Source organism: Dreissena polymorpha, chromosome 10 (assembly GCF_020536995.1).
Source record: "Dreissena polymorpha isolate Duluth1 chromosome 10, UMN_Dpol_1.0, whole genome shotgun sequence".
In the NCBI taxonomy this organism is placed as follows: Eukaryota; Metazoa; Mollusca; class Bivalvia; order Myida; family Dreissenidae; genus Dreissena; species Dreissena polymorpha.
In genome coordinates, this window is record NC_068364.1 from 24,292,188 (window position 1) to 24,313,331 (window position 21,144).

A 21,144-nucleotide genomic window follows, 5' to 3' on the forward strand; every position below is an offset into this window, starting at 1 on the left:
GTAACACCCATGGGTTTATTGAATATTACTGTTTAATTTGTTTAATATAAGTTTTGCCAAAATTCGGCCAAATTCCGCAAATTATTAATTATTCCAAAACGACTGTCTAAAATTCCTTATTGAAGGTTTACAAAAAATCATTATTCGTGTAAATAAATTTCACCAGTAAGTTCATTAAAGTATCCCGCTCTAAACGTTTTACTAAATGCAATATGGAAAACATATTATAATAAATAAAGTATTTGTTAGTACATAATTACAAAAAAATATCCCATTTTTAGTCTTAATAACGTGCTTTTTCCCAATCCAAATGACCCTTAGCCATTCCCAAAATGTCGGGAAAAACACGCTTGTTCATTTTGTGCATGTTATTGGGCAAACTGGTTGAGCAGCAGAGGAGCAACAAGATGCTGGAGGAGGGCATGGCATTGATGGACAAGGCCTTGAGGCTGGCAATGACCCTCGATCAGCTTCGTATGAGGATTGCGTAGAAACTGGGCAACCGTCAGACATTCAGAGGTTACTGTGAAGTGTAGTAGTAACATTTCAGCCTCGCTTTGGGAAAATGGGGCGTCTATGGTGATCCATTAAACCTATTTTTACATCGTTGTAGGGGATATAATAAATGTGAGGCGCTCTAGGAAAACAGGGCTTTATGCATATGTATAAAGTGTGCTGCAAGATTAGACTGTGCAGTCCACATATTGAACCACGATTTTTCAAAGCAAATCTCATTTATTATTTCACCCACACAAATTGGTGACAGGTATACTGGATTCACCATCGGTTTTTTTAAAGACACAAAGCTGTCAGAGAAGGTATTTAGACACTTTGCAACATGCAAGCATGCGTGCTTGATTTCACAATTTGTATTACCCCATGTTACAAATTATTAAATTTATGTCTTTTTTGTCAACTTAAAATATCTCTAACACTAATTTTACAACATGCTACATATTCAAGATGCGGCTTCAGGGATATTGGTTCCTTCTGTGTTAAATATGGGAAGAAAGATTTCATCTTTACAATAAATTAATAATATTTGTTTTCGATGTGATGAAAATGGATATAATCACTGGACATGTTTACAATTGATATTTTCATTTTCTTTATGTGTTCGCATATGCTTTTAAGTTTATCTATAAATTATAATGTCAAATTAAAAACCATTTCGCAGTGTCGAGTCTGTTTCAAAGTGAGAATCATATGCATGTACAATTGAAAGTCCAATGGTATCTGACGCATATATCTGTCTGTATTTCACTGCAAGTGACATGATGTTTAAATTATTTTGCCTCTTTGTGACAAAACAGTGATTGTTGCATTGGCGTAAAGTGTCGACCCAGATTAGCATCTGCGGAGCTCTAGCAAAACAGGGTTCACTGTATATACATAAAGACAGTGTTGTCCCAGATTAGCCTGTTCAGTACGCACAGGCTTATCAAGTACTACAATCTCCGTTTAAAAGATTTTTTATGAAAACAAAGTTTCTTCTATGCTAAATTGTATTATGTGCGGACTGCACAGTCGAATCTGTTTCGACACTTCACGCACATGCATTAATCAGTAAGGGCCACTTTCACATAGCAAAGCTCAAATAATACAATTAACTCTTTCAGTGCTGGGACCGAATTTTTAAGGCCTTAACAAACAGTTTGGATCCAGATGAGACGCCGCAGAACGTGGCGTCTCATCAGGATACAAACTGTTTGTTATTCTGATAGTATTGTTTAAAAACATCGAAAAAAAAAACTAATTTTAAAAATTCAGCAGACTACATTTTAGCAGACTACGAATTTCCAAGCATGCAAAAATTTAAGCAATATCAGCAGGTTGGTCGCGTAAGGAAGTAGAAACTTGGAGGTATATGATGGAGAGTTACTAAAACATGACTGAGTTTCCACACAAACTGGGGACCAGCTACTTAAAAACAGGCCAAAACGAACTGCATCGGAAACTATCCACAAACGTGAATTATTTTTTGTTATGTGTTGTCTTTGGTTGAAAATGTATCCGTCATTTATTGCTGATCTGTTTGCTTGGCTTTTGAATGCTGGGAAAGTAGTTAAATTTGAAAATAGCCAATTTTTATTGTTGTTGTTTTATTACCATCTGATAAGATGGTAAGTGCATGGAATATAATAATGGACGCATTTCGGACGACCTATATTGACCAACAATAGTTTTTTTGGCAAAACCCCGTTGCCAGCAAATGTGGCTCGAAATAAAAGTGTTTTCTCCTGAAAGGTAACAGGGGCTGGTCGCGAAGAATCTGAAAGGACCTGTGAATAAAATCGGACTTACATACACACAAATTGTTAATATCAGCATACTTACCTACTTTCTGCTATTATCATCCTGAGCGTACTTTTATCATCATCTTTAATTTTACCATCCTTTCTGCGAGTGTATTGCAAATATCGATAAAATATGAAGCACCTTTACGCCACTGAAATATGCTATTTAACAGTTAAACTGTGATAAAAGTGTGTCCTTTTAGCGCGTGACTCTAAATTCCGTGTTCAAAACATGTTAAGATTTCGTCATTGTACATATGTGAACCTCTGTCTTCGGAAGCATTTTGCAGGTCCTGTTTTTAAGGACATTTGTGTTGGAATGGCGCAGAGCGCTTTGTCATGATTAAGGTTATGAATAAATTAACTGTTTTCAGAAATTGATTGTTCAAATGTTAAAGCATCTTTATATTATATTGTTTTTCCAATCACAGATGCGATCATTTGACAACTTCCGGAATTGTACATGGAACACTGATTCTTGCAAACTGATAATCAATTAAATCCGATCTTGTTGCATGGTCAAAGGTGTCCTATTGTTATTGTAGTTTCATGCTTGTTTGGCGAGTGCCTTAGTAGGCGTATTTGGCTTCGATAGGAAATGTGTTATTATGTAAGCCTTTTTCTGGCATAATGTGTGTGTAATGTGTTATTTGTTTGTTTAACATGGTTAAAATAACACAAATATTTAGTTTTATTGTTTTATTTTTAAAGACTGCCCAACAATCCCACCCAATGATCCCCCCAACATAAAAATTAAAATGTTTTTATTCGTTTTTGTTGCATTTTTGAAAGATAATGTAAAAACATGACCCACACCACAGTATACACCCCTCTCCACCCACACCCCTCCCCTCTTTTTGGTTGAAGTATTGAGATAGGTCCCTTCACCTTTAAAAAGGAAAATATATGTTTGCATACGCTAGGCGGTGCTCTTGTTAAACTAAAATTAAAATCTTAATAACGAACGACGGAACAAAGCACGGTTCCTGATTTCCAAAACATCGCGTTTTAATCGTATCTTCTAGGCATCTTTCACAACGGAACGCATTATAGGATCACCCTTGGCGGAAAGCGGCGGGCGGGCAGCGTCCACAGCAGTGCCCGCTCTCTAATTCAAACTGTTTGCATCCGATCTTCACCAAACTTGGTGAGAAGTTGTATCTAGACACTATCTAGGTCAAGTTTTAATATGGCTCATGCCGAATTAAAAACTAGGTTACGGGGCCAATTTGTGCATTTCAAGGATTTTGCATGGTGTCCGCTCTCTAATCGACGTAGTTTTTATCCGATCTTCACAAAATTTGGTAAGAAGTTGTGTCTAAATGATATCTATGTCAAGTTCAAATATGGGTCATGTCGGGTCAAAAATTAGGTCACGAGGTCACTTAATACATTTCAAGCATTTAGCATGGTGTCCAAAACTTTCAAACGGGCGTATCTTGTGACAGTTTGGCACTTTTGTTAAACGATACAATACTTGTTATGTTCGTCATTAGTCACTTAATGCATTTTATTTTCATATGGTATTAGGTATTTCTGGTGAACATATGACAGTTATCCTCATTTATGTCAACACAATCTTATATTGCATGATAATCTCCTATAGATAAAATGTTTCCTTTTGTTTTCGCATTACTTTTCACAACAGGCTGCAAAACGACGATGGTGTCAAAATTTTGATAAAATATAAGAAGTACCTAAAATATCTAGCTAGTTTGAAATGAGTGCTTTCCAGCTTAATTAAATTGATACTTATTGCAAACACATGTAATAGGTAAATGGTGTATTAACTGAATTCTGATTTGATAATCATGGATGTAAAATACGGAAATATCAATTAAAAGGACATTTTGTCAATTCACCAAAACGTGAAAAGGCCCCTTTATAATGATTGGCCATTTGAATTTTACGAAAGTCGGGTTGTGTATATTGTCTTAAAACGACAGTTGTCTTACGACCTTATTTCAAATTCAGAAAAAGTAGCACCAGAGAAATGAACGAAATAGTTTTTATACAATTGCAAACGATTTATCCCTTACTTTCATAGCATCGGCCCTCCTCATAGTATCGTGCCTTTCACGAAACATCCTCAAGAAATGCTGGACAGTTAATGTTTTTCAATGCTAAGAAGTAATTTATTTGATGTTTATCCATGACTATTACGATGATCATTCTCATGATTTCCTGTGTTCTTTGGAAAGTAGTTCATGTTTTTTATCGTGTGATGCTATGATTTTTCAATTACGTAACACACACGTAAAAAGTTTGTTAATGGGTAAATAGTAGCTTTATCAAGTGAGTTATATGCCGCTCATTTTTTCAATAAAATTAAAAAATATTAATAAAAATCATCAAGAGTTTCGTTTCTCCATTAAGTTACTATTCTTAGAACAAACACGCGCGCATAGTAACAAATGTTAAAAACCAATCAAAAGAGCCGATACTATGTGCATGCCGATTTAATTGCAGTTTTCGTTGTTAAGTCCAAGAATACACATTTAACTATATATTGACCTATAAAACATGCGTGTTTTTCTTATTGTTCACTTCCAAAATTCGAATGTTTTATTAAGAGGGCCGATACTACGGATAGACATACTACTGCTGTACAGCAGAACACTCTTCCATGTACACAATACATGTTCTCGGTTGAGAAATCCCCATTTGTTTGAACATTTGTTCGTACGACACATAGACAATTTTGGTTCTACAACATATACGAGTAAACGTGTCGGTATCGGCGTTATCTTGCATATTATAAATTTTTCTGAAAAGAAAAAATAATATTAGATTAATGATTCTATATTAAAATTGATACATAATGTTATTTGACATTTTATAGTCATATTCATATGTTCGTTTAAGATTGCGAGACTAAATTGTTGACATTGGCATCGTAGATGCTCGCTATAAGTGTGACTGTTAATAGCATGTCAACAATTAAACACGTTCTATTAACACCCTTGATTGAAAACTGCGAGATAAAACCCCCTAAAGACGCTTCCCATCTACACACAACCTCCCGTATGTCAATTATCATCTCTTCAATTGTAAACCAAACATGCGTTTTTGCATTTATCCATCACAGTTTCTTTGCAAACAAATCGAATATCAGAATTTCATATTCGAATATACTACACATTTTCGGATATTCAAAAATGTGTTCCCATCCTAAGTGTTCAATTCCTTTCACAACTGGGTGGATGTCCTCAAACTTTGAAGTTTGTTTATCTGTATATGTAGGGTGCAGAATCAACGGGGATTTCAGTGGTTTGCACACGGTTTGGACAGAATGTAAACACACCGTTAAGAACTTTACTTGTGTAAATATCCAAGGTTATTGAAATACATTATTAACAAACATCTTTAATGCATAAAAGACGATTTTTCTTGCAGTTTGTGCCGATATCTTAAGGTATAAGAATAAATCGTTGAATACGTCTGAAATCGGTGACAAAATTTCACGTTGCGTGAAGCATTTTTGTGCAGTACAAAAGGACTTTTTTAACAAGAACACAGGCTTATTAAATAAAGTAATTCTGATGTATTTTACATTGTCATAAGCAGCATAAAAATCTGTCTTGTATGCATTAGTTGAAATTCTTAATAAAAAATGTTTTAAAAAGTTAATTGAAAAACAAGCACCACATACCGGTTGGTGTACCTTCGTTAACGTGTAATTGGGAATCCCACAAAGTCACGTGCTCCTGAACCGTGATATGATCGTCAAGAAAAGAGTTTTTGCTTCGAAGAGTTTTAGCAGAATTATGGTACTTAGTCTGTTTTTTCCTCTGTAGAATATTAACACCAGTGTGATGTGTTTAAAACAACTCTTTTACAAATATTAATGTCTGTGAAACTTTCACAAACGTTTTCTCAAACCTTGATTGAGCTTCATTTGTTAATTGATCGATATAAATGAATGTTGGCTTCAATACAACTGGATCTAGTTTGTATGTTTTTTTCTGTAAGAAAGTACCGGTATGTGTTAATGCTTTGCAGATACTGTACCAGTATCGCTCTTTTTAACACTAACTTGTGGGGCATTTTTGAAGTACATGTGAAAATGGGAAATTCCATAAATTGCTAGATTTTAACGAAGGGACTATAAATCTCCATGCTTATGACATGGATGGGATGACAGAAAGTAAAACAATGTTTACTGGCGGGAAATTCATTTTCCGGTGAGGACAACCTTTTGATTCCATTGAAAACTCTAACTCTATAACACAGATGTTAGACAAAACGTTCGTTATGGTGGAAATACTCGGAAAGCAATGTAAAGCTTATGCTTAAATTGACTCTCGCTCTTGTAAAAGGGAACTTAATCCATGTGCATACAGTGTCATCCCAGATTAGGATGTGCATTCCGAGTAGGTTAATTTGGTTCGACACTTTCCGCCTTTATGTAAGTTGTCTTGATAAGGAAGTTTCCTCTAGACGAAAATCCATTCTAGGCGGTAAGTGTCGTCCCTGATTAGCCCGTTCAGGCTAATCAGGGACGACACTTTTCGCACATAAATAAAGCCCCGTTTTCCCAAAGCGAGGCTTAATTATGTGTTGTACCGTCTGGGACTGTGTTCCTGATCGAAGAATCGAAGTGAGTTCACCACTGCAGCCACTACAAAAATTACAACAAGAGACGTTTTGGACCTTGAAACGGTACACGCGATCCGCGACCGAAGCTGATGGCACGTAGCAATGTAGCGGAAAACGGTAAAGAGGGCCGTTATCCAGATAGCGTTGGTCCGTGCGGTCTGTAACACAGGCCAGACGTACATCGTCGCGTAGGTCTAGAAGTTTGCTGAATACCATTGGCTCAAGTTTGGCAATATTATTGTTATAAGCGAAGTGACTAAGACGCAGTTTGGCAATATTATTGTTATAAGCGAAGCGACTAAGACGCAGTTTGGCAATATTATTGTTATAAGCGAAGCGACTAAGACGCAGTTTGGCAATATTATTGTTATAAGCGAAGTGACTAAGACGCAGTTTGGCAATATTATTGTTAAAAGCGAAATGACTAAGACGCAGTTTGGCAATATTATTGTTATAAGCGAAGCGACTAAGACGCATATGTCACATGCTGCTAAGGAAGTAGTGAACACGGACGTTGGAGTGGTGGTCTGTTTCTTCGACATTGTCAGTAACACCAAGCTGTTCATGCAGATGCCAAAAAGGATGACACAATGGTCTAGAACACGGCTGATATAGTGGTCAAGTTCCAACTTAACGAGTGAAGAAGTCATCGCATTAAGTGACAGTATTATACGTTTATATTGAAATAAAACTAATCAAAATATGAAACTGCTTTTACAAAAAAACAATCCGCCTACTTGATGCTACTTCCAACGTAGGGATGCAACTATAACTGCTTTTAAAACATTGCCTTATTGAGTCGAATGGTATGAACACATCGCACATTATAACCCGATTGTTCATTAGCTGCAATACGTTGTTAGAAGTCTGTAGAAATCTCCTTCGGTTTCACGATCTTCAAAATGCGCGGTCCAACACCAGTTCGTTAATATTCAGCTCCTCGATTGAATGTGTATGCCCACAACCAATTATCGTTTGAATCATTATATACCAATGTATTTTTTATTTTCATACACGCGTTATTCTTATATATTGGGAACACATTAAACACAAAGTGTCCGCTGGTCTTTTTGTTTCCTTGAAAATGATCCGTTGCGTACGTTGTTATTATTAAATATTGCGTTTCATTTCTAAGACTTGAAGATTTCATAAGAATCGCGTGTGTAAATTGGAAAGTTTTTCTCATGGTTTGTACTAAACGCGAGCTGACTGACAATTATCAAGTTTTAGAATTCCACGCGGTTTGTCAAACATGCTAATATATTTTCTATCAAGTTTCCGGAATGATTTTTCCGGAAGCGTTCTCATACAAATATCTACTTTACAACATTCAAACTTGTAGGAATTGCTCATTATAGTTTGAAATTGTGCAAGTGTCATATTTAGCTCGACTATATATATATATATATATATATATATATATATATATATATATATATATATATATATATTTGCAAACTTCTTTACCAACATGATCCCAACCTATAAACAAGAGCAGACAACTGTATCAAGTATTTTGTAAAGATTATGGCCCTTTTTCCACTTAGAATATGCACTTTATTGATAAATCTATGTTAAAGTTTGCGTACCACCTCAAATATTTTCTATGTACCTTGTCATATTGCTTTTATATTTTGCAAACTTCTTTATCAACATGACTCCAATCTAAAAACAAGAGCAGACAACTTTATCAAGCATTTTGTAAGAATTATTGCCCTTTTTTCACTTAAAGTATGCATATTATTAATAAATCTATGTGAAAGTTTGCCTACATTTCGAATATTTTCTATGTACCTTGAGATCTTGCATTTATATTTGGCATACTTCTTTACCAACATGACCCCTATCTATGAACAATAGCAGACAACTGTATCAAGCATTTTGTAAGAATTATGGCCTTGTTTTCACTTGAAAATTGAAAATTTGGTTAAATTGTGTGTTTAGCTCCACTTTATTCCTAAAGTATAAAAGCCATTGCTTTCATACTTGCAACACTTACTAACTATAATACGGGGACTGTGCAGGTACAGTTATGTAACTCTGACTGGCATTTTACAGAATTATGGCCCCTTTTATACTTAGATAATTGAACATTTGGCTAATTTGTGTGTGTTTGTGCATTTTACTCCTAAAATATCATAGCTATAATCGCTTTCAGAGTTGGAACACTCGCTTACTATCATAAGAAGACTGTACAGGAAAAGTTGCATAACTCTTGTTCGCATTTTAACGGAATTATGGCCCTTTTTTAGTTTGGATATTTTATTAAATTTTGTGTTTAGATCCACTTTACTTCTACAGTATCAAGGCTATTGCTTTCAAACTTCAAATACTTTTTTTATTATCATGAGGGTACTGTACCTGGCATTGAATTTTACATTGACCTTTGAATGACCTTGACTCTCAAGGTCAAATTAATAAATTTTGCTTAAATTTCCATTACTTCTTTATTAATGATCAGATTTGATTAATACTTCGACAAAACAACACTTACCTGACATACCACAATGGACTCCACCAAAACCATCCCCCATTTCTCGCCAAAATCCCCCCACTCCCCCAAAAAATGTTGTTTTCCTTTTTTTCTTATTTTTGAAAGATAATGTAATAAATGACCACCCCTCCACATTATATCCCCCCTCTCCACCCCCACCCCACCCCCACCCAAAAAGATTTTTTTTTAAACATTGTAAAAAAACAGAAAATATTTATTTATTTCATTTTTACAGGATCATTCCACCCAAGCTATTGCAATCAAGCTTTAAATAAAATCTTATTACTTTGTTTTATGTCCTAACAAATGTTCATTAGATTGTGGAAAATATACCTGAACTCAGAATCGTCTATAAAGTACAACTTCTTTGAAATATCAGCGACCAATTTGTTTCAATTATGGTCCTACTCCACTTGGAATATGACTATATTACCTTGACCTAATTGAATATGAACTATTTCCCCATGATGGCTTACGTTATACTGTCAAGCACTCAAAGAGTCGTGCGTGCTGTCCTCTGACAGCTCTTGTTTATCCTACATGTTAAATCCCAAAAGTTGTTCCACTTTTTTTAACTTAGAAATTTTGAAAACTACTTGAAACTCTTGTAATGTATTATTATTATTTCTATTATCATCATTAAACTTATGCCCAGAACTTTCAATGGGCAGCATCTCTAGAATGTGCAATATTTGATTACCGTTTTCACAAAACATTAAATAGCAACACGGTAGTTGTTAACTGCACATTTTGGTAGATCTATTAACAATCATCCACTGTGATTCATATTGTAATACTGTTGCCTTGACATGGAATTATATTTTCAGTAATACTATGATTCCGTATATTACACTTATATCTAAGATGTTAAGAACATTATCCGTAAGTAAACTAAATTTTATCAATCACAATCCCTTGACATGCTATCTCATTGCAATATGTGCTATGTTTATATAGCTATGTACTGATTGTATTCGCCATTCAAAATTGTCTATTTTCGTGTTGATTAGGACGTAAAAACGAAAACCACTGCAGAAAGGTGCCCAGAACCTGGGCCCTACTTGACCAGATTCCAGAAGCCAATGGCTGCCGGCGAGGGCAAATCAAGTACTCCGTCATCCATCCAGGGGGGCACGTGTGGCCCCATACTGGGCTCACAAACTGTAGAATTAGGGCCCACCTGGGGCTTAAGGTGCCGAAAGGGCCGAGGATACGAGTGGGTAACGAGACCAAGAAATTTCAGCGTATTCTTCATTCTTTAATAAGTACCTTTTAAAGGCACTTTCCCAATTGAGGAAAAAAAATACACAATTCCCAATATTCGCCTGAAAAACGCCCTAAAGGAAGAAAGTTGCCTCCATGAGCACAGAGATTGAACATTTAAAGAAAAAGACATGTAAAATAATATTTACAATGTCGAAAACATATAAGTTAATTTGTCTTGTATGAAAACCTGAACCAGTCAAGAAATTCGTTATTTAAGTTTAGGTTTTCTATACCTCGCTAAATAATTTTAGTTAATATTCAATACCAAGGTAGTATTTTCTATAAAGATCTATAAATAATACAAATGGACAAAAATTGTTGATATTGCATACAGTGTCATCCCAGATTAGGATGTGCATTCCGAGTAGGTTCATTTGGTACGACACTTTCCGCCTTTATGTAAGTTGTCTTTATAAGGAAGTTTCCTCTAGACGAAAATCCATTCTAGGCGGTAAGTGTCGTCCCTGATTAGCCTGTGCGGACTGAACAGGCTAATCAGGGACGATACTTTTCGCACATGTATTAAGCCCCGTTTTCCCAAAGCGAGGCTTAATTATGTGTTGTAGATGTTGGAAAATAACCGGGAGATTATTTGCGATGAAGGTTTTGCCCAGCTTGATCAGAAGACAGGATCGTTTAGTCCCGAGGAAGAGAACCTACGGGAAACTGGCGACTGGAAACAATTTACTTTGTATCAGAGAGGTAAGTCATTGTTCGTATTGAAATAAGGAGCGTTGTCTACGAGTAACTATTTGATACCTTCCTGTATTTGCTCTTTTTCAACATTTAACTTGAATCAATGTATTTTATATCAGAAAGGCAAGTCATTGGTCATTTAAAAATAAGTTACATTCTCTACAAGTAATTCTGTGATAACTTACTGTAATTACTGGCCACTGGAAACAGTTAACTTTGTATCAGAGAGGCACGTAATTGTTCGTATATGAAATATGAAACGTTGTGTATCAGTAACTGTTTGATAACTTTCTGTAATTGTTTTTTTAAAACTGGCGATTAAAGTCCATTTACTTTATATCAGAGAGGAAAGTCATTGGTCGTATACATATAAGAAGCGTTGTCTAGAAGTAACTATTTGATAACTTACTGTAATTGCTTTTGTAAACTGGCGATTCGAGTCAATTTACTTTATATCAGAGAGGCAAGTCATTGGTTGTATACAAATAAGACGCGTTGTCTACAAGTAACATTTTACTAATTTACTGTAATTGCTAGTATTTTTAGCTGGCTACTTGAATCAATTTGCTTTTTATCAGAGCGGCAAGTCATTGGTCATATAAAATAAGAGGCGTTGTCTAAAAATAACTTTTAATAATTTACTGGTATTGCTAGTTTTTTTTAACTGGCGACTTGAATCCATTTACTTTATATCAAAGAGGCAAGTTATTGGTCGTATAAAAATAAGAAACGTTGTCTACAAGTAACTATTTGATATCTTACTGTAATTGATAAACAAAATTAAACATGCGACTTGAGTCAATTTACTTTATATCAAAGAGGCAAGTCATTGTTTATATTTATGTTATTAGACTTATCCAAAGCAATACTTTGATAGCCTACTGTTGTTAATATTTGTATTGAAACATTAATATGTCATTTTAATGTTATTTATTTATATTTAAAATAATTATAGTTTGTATCAAACATGAACTAACTGTAATCAATAAAAACCCATATAATATTAATGTGCTTTCGAATTATTTTTAAGTGACTTTTTCTTTAGATTTAAATTTTAAATAGTGTGCGCGTTTTATGTCTGTTTTGGATTTGTATAAAAGTGCAAAAAAAGTAAAACACAAATGAGATAAACGTCGCGCTGAACATCGAAAACACTCGTTTTCGAAAACATGAAAAGATGAATTTAAATTATATATGATGGACAGTTGGCCCTCGCCATAAAGTGATGATACGCTTTATTCAACATATTCTTGAAGGGAGCTTCGCGTTTAATAAGAATTGCATAATAGTTGAAGGCAATACACGTTTCGTATCATATTGTGTGTATTTATATAAAGACGATGATTAACGCGACTGGCATCGAGCCGCATATTTGCATGTTATCCACTTGATGAAGGTTTGGCACAAGCCAAAATATTGCCCTTAACACGTTAGTATGGTATGATAATTAGTTGGTATATTTTTTTTGGCGTTGTCCGTCCGTCCGTCTCTCCGTCCTTCCGTCCGTCCTTCCGTCCGTCCGTCCGTCCGGCACTTTTGTGTCCGGTGCCATATCTTGGAAGTGCTTCAGCGGATTTCATCGAAACTTGGTATGAGCATATTTATGGATAAGAGGATGATGCACGCCAAATGGCATTGTATACCATAGGATAATAACAGAGTTATGGCCCTTTATACTTTGCAAAAATGCTTTTTTGTGTGTCCGGAGCCAAATCTTGGAGTGATTTGACGGATTTCATTGAAACTTTGTATGAGTATATATATGGATAAGAGGATGATGCATGTTGGCGTTGTCCAACCGTCCAGAAAACTTTTGTGTCAAGAAGTATAATGGCGGGGGATATCAATTCAACGAATTTGCTTGTTCGTTTTATTATTTCCGTAACAAATCACGTGTCCGACATTATTATTACTTTTCCTCTCCTTCCCCATGACTATGGATTTGTATGCGTTCGGATTGAATGATCGGGGGTATATTGTTTTTTACCTGTCCGTCTGTCATTGTATGTGTCTGTCAAAAACTTTAACCTGGTAAAACTTGTGCCATAATTTTTGCAATATTGAAGATAGCAACTTAATATTTGGCTTGCATGTGCATCTCATGGAGCTACACATTGTTAGTTGTTAATGAGTGGTTAAAGGTCAAGGACAAAGTCATCCTTCAAGATCAAAGATGAAATATATGGCTTCATTGCGGCGTAGTAGGGGGCATTGTGTTTCTGACAAAATCACCTCTTGTTATGTTCGGAACGATTACGAAACAGTTGTGTTGTTGTGATGTTCTCATATGGCCATGCCAAGCACGTGTAAACAATATTTTGGTGCATATCTTCATCAAAATATGCTGCGTTTGTGCATATCTTTAAGAGATTGTCCCGAGTTTTGTAGCGACATGTGTAGAGACCCAGTAGACATGCATGCATGGGTTCCATTGGAGGCGTTTTCTGTGCAAATTCACATGGGTATACCCATATTGTTCCCTTATGCGATCTACATCGAACTTCTCTTTGGAATGGGTTCCATTGGGGGCGTTTTCTGTGCAAACCCACATGGGTATGCCCATATTGTTCCCACATTATGCTATCTACATCAAAATGCCTATTCGGGATAGCCAATAAGAGTCCCTTACGGGTCCTGTATTACAATTATTGAAGACAATATACAGCTGTGTGAATTTATTAGCGTAAAAACAACACGATTTTATCAAGCCGTATTGGGAAAAGGAGTCTGGTGACATTGGGATTTTTTTTATATCGATAAAATGGAAAATTTGGGAGGAAACAAATCGACAAAAAGGACCAAATTGGGATATTTAAATCAACACATTTGTACACATCAGGCATTTTCCTGGCCATTGTACGAAAAAATGCAATTCGCGCGAATAGTTATAGTTGTATACTTTGTTAAATGTAAATGCCATACAATTGATATATAATAATCATTAGACACGTCTTTGTCCAAAAAACAATTGGGATTTTTTTTTTAAATTTCGGTTTGGGATAGGATCCGTTTTACGGCGCTCTTCAATTATAAAACACCTGTTCCGGTATTCCACTCAGTACACGAACACTATAGTACACGAACACCATTATCCATCATTACTTTAGTAACGTTGACTTTTATATTGCGGGGGCAGTGGTCACTACAGAGATCCTATGGGAAAGTTATCGCCTTCGAGGAAGTTAATGTGATCCTTGTACACGTTACCAATTTGAACGTTGAAGTTATAACGATACCTTATTATCTTGGTTTATTTTTGAAATTGAATCATTGCTACACTCAGGGCGCACCAACGCGTGTTAAGTGACCATTATAATTGCGTTAACAATCCATTGCAATGCCGTGGGCAATTTAATAACAAATATGCAATCAGAAATTATTTGAAACTTTAATGATAACACAATAATCAAAACAAATGGTACAACTATACAACAGGTAGATTTTGAGTTTCTTGAAACAGCCAGTTTCGAATATCAAACTTGGGTGCAAAGCTTGTTGATACACATATCCCTGGTACGTGTAGGTTTACTTTGTTTTCTATTTCTATTAACAAGTTTGGTAGTGTAACGCCAAATCATATGTCGCAGAATCAATTGAAACTTACTACTGCGCCAGGAATAAATGAAGGCATTAAAACGCTATTGACCGAAAAAGCAAATTTTCTTATAATTAATGCCACACTGGTAAAGGTATTATCATGTGAAAGTAATAAAAATGAATATATCACGTCGTACACTAATTTTGGTATTTTGCATAACAAAGTAGTCAGGATCGCCATCAGCACGGATTTCTTCATTCTTCGTGAGCACTGTTTCATCTTTTTAGTTCTTAAGCTTCTCTGTCTACTGACGCGTTTGGTTGGCCTTTGAAGTTTCCTCGTGACACTCATTGACCGTTTCGGAGACAGCATTAGACGCGTGTTAAGCGCAATTATCATACACATCGGAATGAAATCCATCAACGTTGGAAACAGTACCCCGTATATACCTTTGTAATAATAATTAAATGTGTCAAAGGCGAATTCGTCGGTGGAGTTCACATTCGTGTTGTACCGTCTGGGACTGTGTTCCTGATCAAAGAATCGAAGAGAGTTCACCACTGCAACCACTACAAAAATTACAACAAGAGACGTTTTGGACCTTGAAACGGTACACGCGATTCGCGACCGAAGCTGATGGAATGTAGCAATGTAGCGGAAAACGGTAAAGAGGACCGTTATCCAGATAGCGTTGGTCCGTGCGGTCTTTAACACAGGCCAGACGTACATCGTCGCGTAGGTCTGGACGTTTGCTGAATACCATTGGCTCAAGTTTGGCAATATTATTGTTATAAGCGAAGCGACTAAGACGCAGTTTGGCAATATAATTGTTATAAGCGAAGCGATTAAGACGCATATGTCACATGCTGCTAAGGAAGTAGTGAACACGGAGATTGAAGTGGTGGTCTGTTTCTTCGACATTGTCAGTAACACCAAGCTGTTCATGCAGATGCCAAAAAGGATGACACAAAGGCCTAGAACGCCGTTGATATAGTGGTCAAGTTCCAACGTAACGAGTGAAGAATTCATCGCATTAAGTGTCAGTATGATACGTTTCTATTGAAATAAAATGCACCAAAGTTACTTTATAACTAGTCAAAATACGAAACTGCTTTTACAAAAAAAACAATCCGCCTACTTGATGCTACTTCCAACGTAGAGATGCAACTATAACTGCTTTTAAAACATTGCCTTATTGAGTCGAATGGCATGAACGCATCGCACATTATAACCCGATTGTTCATTAGCTGCAATAAGTTGTTAGAAGTCTGTAAAAATCTCCTTCGGTTTCACGATCTTCAAAATGCGCGGTCCAACACCAGTTCGTTAATATTCAGTTCCTTGATTGAATGTGTATGCCCACACCCAATTATCGTTTGAATCATTATATACCAATGTATTTTTTATTTTCATACACGCGTTATTCTGATATATTGGGAACACATTAAACACAAAGTGCCCGCTGGTCTTTCGGTTTCCTTGAAAATGATCCGTTGCGTACGTTGCTATTATTAAATATTGCGTTTCATTTCTAAGACTTCAAGATTTTATAAGAATCGCGTGTGTAAATAGGATTGTTTATCTCATGGTTTGTACTAAACGCGAGCTGACTGACAACTATTTTCTATCAAGTTTCCGGAATGATTTTTTCCGGAAGCGTTCTCAATTATCTACTTTACAACATTCAAACGTGTAGGAATTGCTCATTATAGTTTGAAATTGTGCAAGTGTCATATTTAGCTCGACTATATATATGAATATATTTTTCAAACTTCTTTACCAACATGACCCCAACCAATTAACAAGAGCAGACAACTGTATCAAGTATTTTGTAAGGATTATGGCCCGTTTTCCACTTAGAATATGCACATTTTTGATAAATCTATGTTAAAGTTTGCGTACAACCTCAAATATTGTATATGTACCTTGTCATATTGCTTTTATATTTTGAAAACTTCTTTACCAACATGACCCCAATCTAAAAACAAGAGCAGACAACGTTATCAAGCATTTTGTAAGAATTATGGCCCTTTTTTCACTTAAAATATGCATATTATTGATAAATCTATGTGAAAGTTTGCGTACATTTCAAATATTTTCTATGTACCTTGAGATATTGCTTTTATATTTGGCATACTTCTTTATCAACATGACCCTTATCTATAAACAAGAGCGGACAACTGTATCAATCATTTTGTAAGAATTATGGCCCTGTTTTCACTTAGAAAATTGAAAATTTGGTTAAATTTTGTGTTTAGCTCCACTTTATTCCTAAAGTATAAAGGCCAATGCTTTCATACTTGCAACACTTACTAACTATAATACGGGGACTGTGCAGGCACAGATATGTTACTCTGACTGGAATTTTACAGAATTATGGCCCCTTTTATACTTAAATAATTGAACATTGGCTAAGTTGTGTGTGTTGGTCCATTTTACTCCTAAAGTATCATAGCTATAATCGCTTTCAGAGTTGGCACAATCGCTATCATACTATCATAAGGAGTTTGTACAGGAAAAGTTGCATAACTCTTGTTGGCATTTTAACGGAATTATGGCCCTTTTTTAGTTTGAATAGTTTATTAAATTTTGTGTCTAGATCCACTTTACTTCTACAGTATCAAGGCTATTGCTTTCAAACTTCAAATACTTTTTTATTATCCTGATGGTACTGTACCTGGCATTGAGTTTTACATTGACCTTTGAATGACCTTGACTCTCAAGGTCAAATTAATAAATTTTGCTTAAATTGCCATTTCTTCTTTATTAATGATCAGATTTGATTCATACTTTGACAAAACAACACTTACCTGACATACCACAATGGACTCCACCAAAACCATCCCCCATTTCCCCGCCAGAATCCCCCCCTAAAAAAAAAATAATGTTGTTTTCCTTTTTTCTTATTTTTGAAAGATAATGTAATAAATGACCACCCCTCCACATTATATTCCCCCTCTCCACCCCCACCCCACCCCACCCAAAAAGATTTTTTTTAAACATTGTAAAAAAACAGCAAATATTTATTTATTTCATTTTTACAGGATCATTCCACCCAAGTTATTGCTATCAAACTTGAAATAAAATCTTATTACTTTGTTTTATGTCCTAACAAATGTTCATTAGATCGTGGAAAATATACCTGAACTCAGAATCGTCTATAAAGTACAACTTCTTTAAAATATCAGCGATCAATATGTTTCAATAATGGTCCTATTCCACTTAGAATATGACTATATTACCTTGACCTTATTGAATATGAACAATTTCCCCATGTTGGCTTACGTAATACTGTCAAGCACTCGAAGAGTCGTGCGTGCTGTCCTGTGACAGCTCTTGTTCATCCTACATGTTAAATCCCAAACGTTGTTCCACTTTTTTTAATTAAAAATTTTGAAAACTACTTGAAACTCTTGTAATGTATTATTTTTATTTCTATTATCATCATTAAACTTATGCCCAGAACTTTCAATGGGCAGCATCTCTAGAATGTGCAATATTTGTTTACCGTTTTCACAAAACATTAAATAGCAACTCGGTAGTTGTTAACTGCACATTTTGGTAGATCTATTAACAATCATCCACTGTGAATCATATTTTAATACTGTTGCCTTGACATGGAATTATATTTTCAGTAATACTTTGATTCCGAATATTACACTTATATCTAAGATGTTAAGAACATTATCCGTAAGTAAACTAAATTTTATCAATCACAATCCCTTGACATGCTATCTCATTGCAATATGTGCTATGAGTATATAGCTATGTACTGATTGTATTCGCCATTCAAAATTGTATATTTTCGTGTTGATTAGGACGTAAAAACGAAAACCACTGCAGAAAGGTGCCCAGAACCTGTGCCCTACTTGACCAGATTCCAGAAGCCAATGGCTGCCGGCGAGGGCAAATCAATTACTCCGTCATGCATCCAGGGGTGCACGTGTGGCCTCATACTGGGCCCACAAACTGTAGAATTAGGGCCCACCTGGGGCCTAAGGTGCCGCAAGGGCCGAGGATACGAGTGGGCAACGAGACCAGGTAATTTCAGCATGTTCTTCATTCTTTAGTAAGTACCATTAAAAGGCACTTTCCCAATTGAGGAAAAAAACACAATTCCCAATATTCGTCTGAAAAACTCCCTAAAGGAAAAAAGTTGCCTCAATTTCGTTCCAAACTCGCATTATCTGCTAGCAAACAATTAAAATGAGCACAGAGATTGAACATTTAAAGAAAAAAGGCATGTAAAAGAATATTTACCATGTCGAATACATATATTTGTCTTGTATGAAAACCTGAACCACTCGCAGAATTTGGTGATTTAAGTTTAGGTTTTCTATGCCTCGCTAAATAACTTTTATTTATATTCAATACCAAGGTATTATTTTATATAAAGATCTATAAATAATAAAAATGGACGAAAATTGTTGATATTGACCGAATTGCAGGACGTGGAAAGAAGGCAAGTTTATCATATTTGACGACTCTTTCGAGCACGAGGTCTGGCACGACGGCATCGACTTCCGGTTGGTCCTTATCGTCGACTTCTGGCACCCGGAAATTCCGGAACATGAACGCCGCTCTTTGTCGCCGATTTAAATTGCTGCGGTGATTCAAAAAAATTTATTAACGTCCTATTTTACTTATTCATAAAGTCCAGTCATACAATAACAATATGTGTGTCTGTATAGAAATGACTTTCTCTTACATGGGCAAATTCATAGAAAGGCAAAATGACCAATTTCAAAACGCATGTAATAGATTCCTTAACGAATGATTGATAAATATTTAAGACATAAGGGCAGTCATTTATTTAAATGTCACACATTGTTTAGCAAGTGTAATGGTCTTCAACGTTATTAACATGCCAAATAGCATAACACTTAAAAAATTATTTTTTATCTTTTTTAGATGTTTATTTTACAATTTCGCGTGTTAAACCTGTCTGCCTAACTCAGAGGTCAATGTCACACTTAATAGAGGTCAAATGTTAAAGTTGGCCTGAACACAGCTTGTCCGGGCTGTAAAATTGTCATTCATTTTACAATTTTAAGATAATTTTTCACAAATAATTAAGATAACTTTCCATAAATAAGCATCATGAGGAGACTCAGTGTCTCATGCGTAACCCGCCCCATTACTTCAAAGATTAAAGTCAAACTCAGGGGTAAGACGTAAAGTTTAGCGTTAACATATTGTTTGTTTTTTTACATAAGTGGAGTTTTGTGACAAGTTGAACAAATAGGCATTAGTGCCGCATGGTTACATTTGCTGTTTAGTCAAGAATTGGCCTTTCTGAATAATGCTCTGTCTGTTGGAAAGCAAACCAGATTCATTCATACATTATCAGTGCTTATTCCACATATAGTTATATGCATTTTTCTACCAGAAAAAGTGTGATGTAGTGATTCAGGAGAGTATTATAGTATGTATATGTAGACAGTTGTTTTATTGCCAATTTTCATTGGTGTTTTTGTTATATTGCTATCAGTTATATAATTATGTAAAATTGCAAAGTCCCTTGCCATAAAGTTTGCCGATTTTGTTTAAAGTCCCCGTTCGCGGAGATATATATGGGCAGAATCGTAAGAAAACGTGTTTTTCATTGAGGATATCACTGAAAATCCGGTTGAAATCGGTTGAAAACAAACAGTATAGCGTTTTTTATTTCTGGGTCGTGTACGGTAAAGTACGAAAACGACCTAATTAATATTCATGAGTCGACAAGTTTATTCAAACCTAAACAAACAAAATTGCGGATACGGGCGCATTTAGCGAAGCGAATGTAACAACAAATGCAAATGCATCTGTTACAGATGGAAACTGAGTTGCAACGCTATGTTTTTTGCTTAATCTATGTATTTTTCTTCCATATGCTATTAATGTTTAGCGAAAGCTAAATAGCATAATTCATGACGCTGCAATGATTTTCGCCTAGTGCATGTATTTTTGATCATTTATATATTATTTTATTGATTCAAAACCGATTTTGTCCAGGTTTTCGATGTCAACCTCGATAAAAATATAGTTCAATAAATTTATGAAGTTTATTTGTCGCTATAAGATTTATATGAAAAACAACGATATATTCCGCAAACGGTGACTTTAAATACTGCGCTGGTACAACGATGCTCAACCACAGTTACCCGACACCGACCATTTTGCAAATTCGTTTAAAGCTTAAATGTCCGAATTTCTTGATATTTTGTCATCTTCTAATCTCTTTATTATAACCACCGCGCAACGAAGCAAAT

The 21,144-nt window shown here is 35.4% G+C and overlaps 1 protein-coding gene across 1 annotated transcript; it reads left to right on the forward strand.

The window, feature by feature from the left end:
• Positions 1 to 332: 332 nt before the first annotated feature.
• On the forward strand, positions 333 to 20,762 carry LOC127848990 (aspartyl/asparaginyl beta-hydroxylase-like). The gene is made up of 5 exons (XM_052381718.1): positions 333 to 474; positions 10,401 to 10,582; positions 11,223 to 11,358; positions 18,709 to 18,931; positions 19,339 to 20,762. Exons 1-5 carry the CDS (start codon positions 333 to 335, stop codon positions 19,487 to 19,489), a joined length of 834 nt encoding a protein of 277 aa, XP_052237678.1. The 3' UTR covers positions 19,490 to 20,762.
• Positions 20,763 to 21,144: the final 382 nt, after the last annotated feature.

What these genes read in the sequence shown, in the direction of transcription:
- LOC127848990 (XM_052381718.1), top strand. Translation starts at nt 333, where the DNA reads ATGTCGGGAAAAACACGCTTGTTCATTTTGTGCATGTTATTGGGCAAA. An exon ending in GGGCCCACCTGGGGCTTAAG is followed by an intron (nt 10,583 to 11,222) that starts GTGCCGAAAGGG and finishes TATGTGTTGTAG; the next exon opens with ATGTTGGAAAATAACCGGGA. An exon ending in ATTTACTTTGTATCAGAGAG is followed by an intron (nt 11,359 to 18,708) that starts GTAAGTCATTGT and finishes CGTGTTGATTAG; the next exon opens with GACGTAAAAACGAAAACCAC.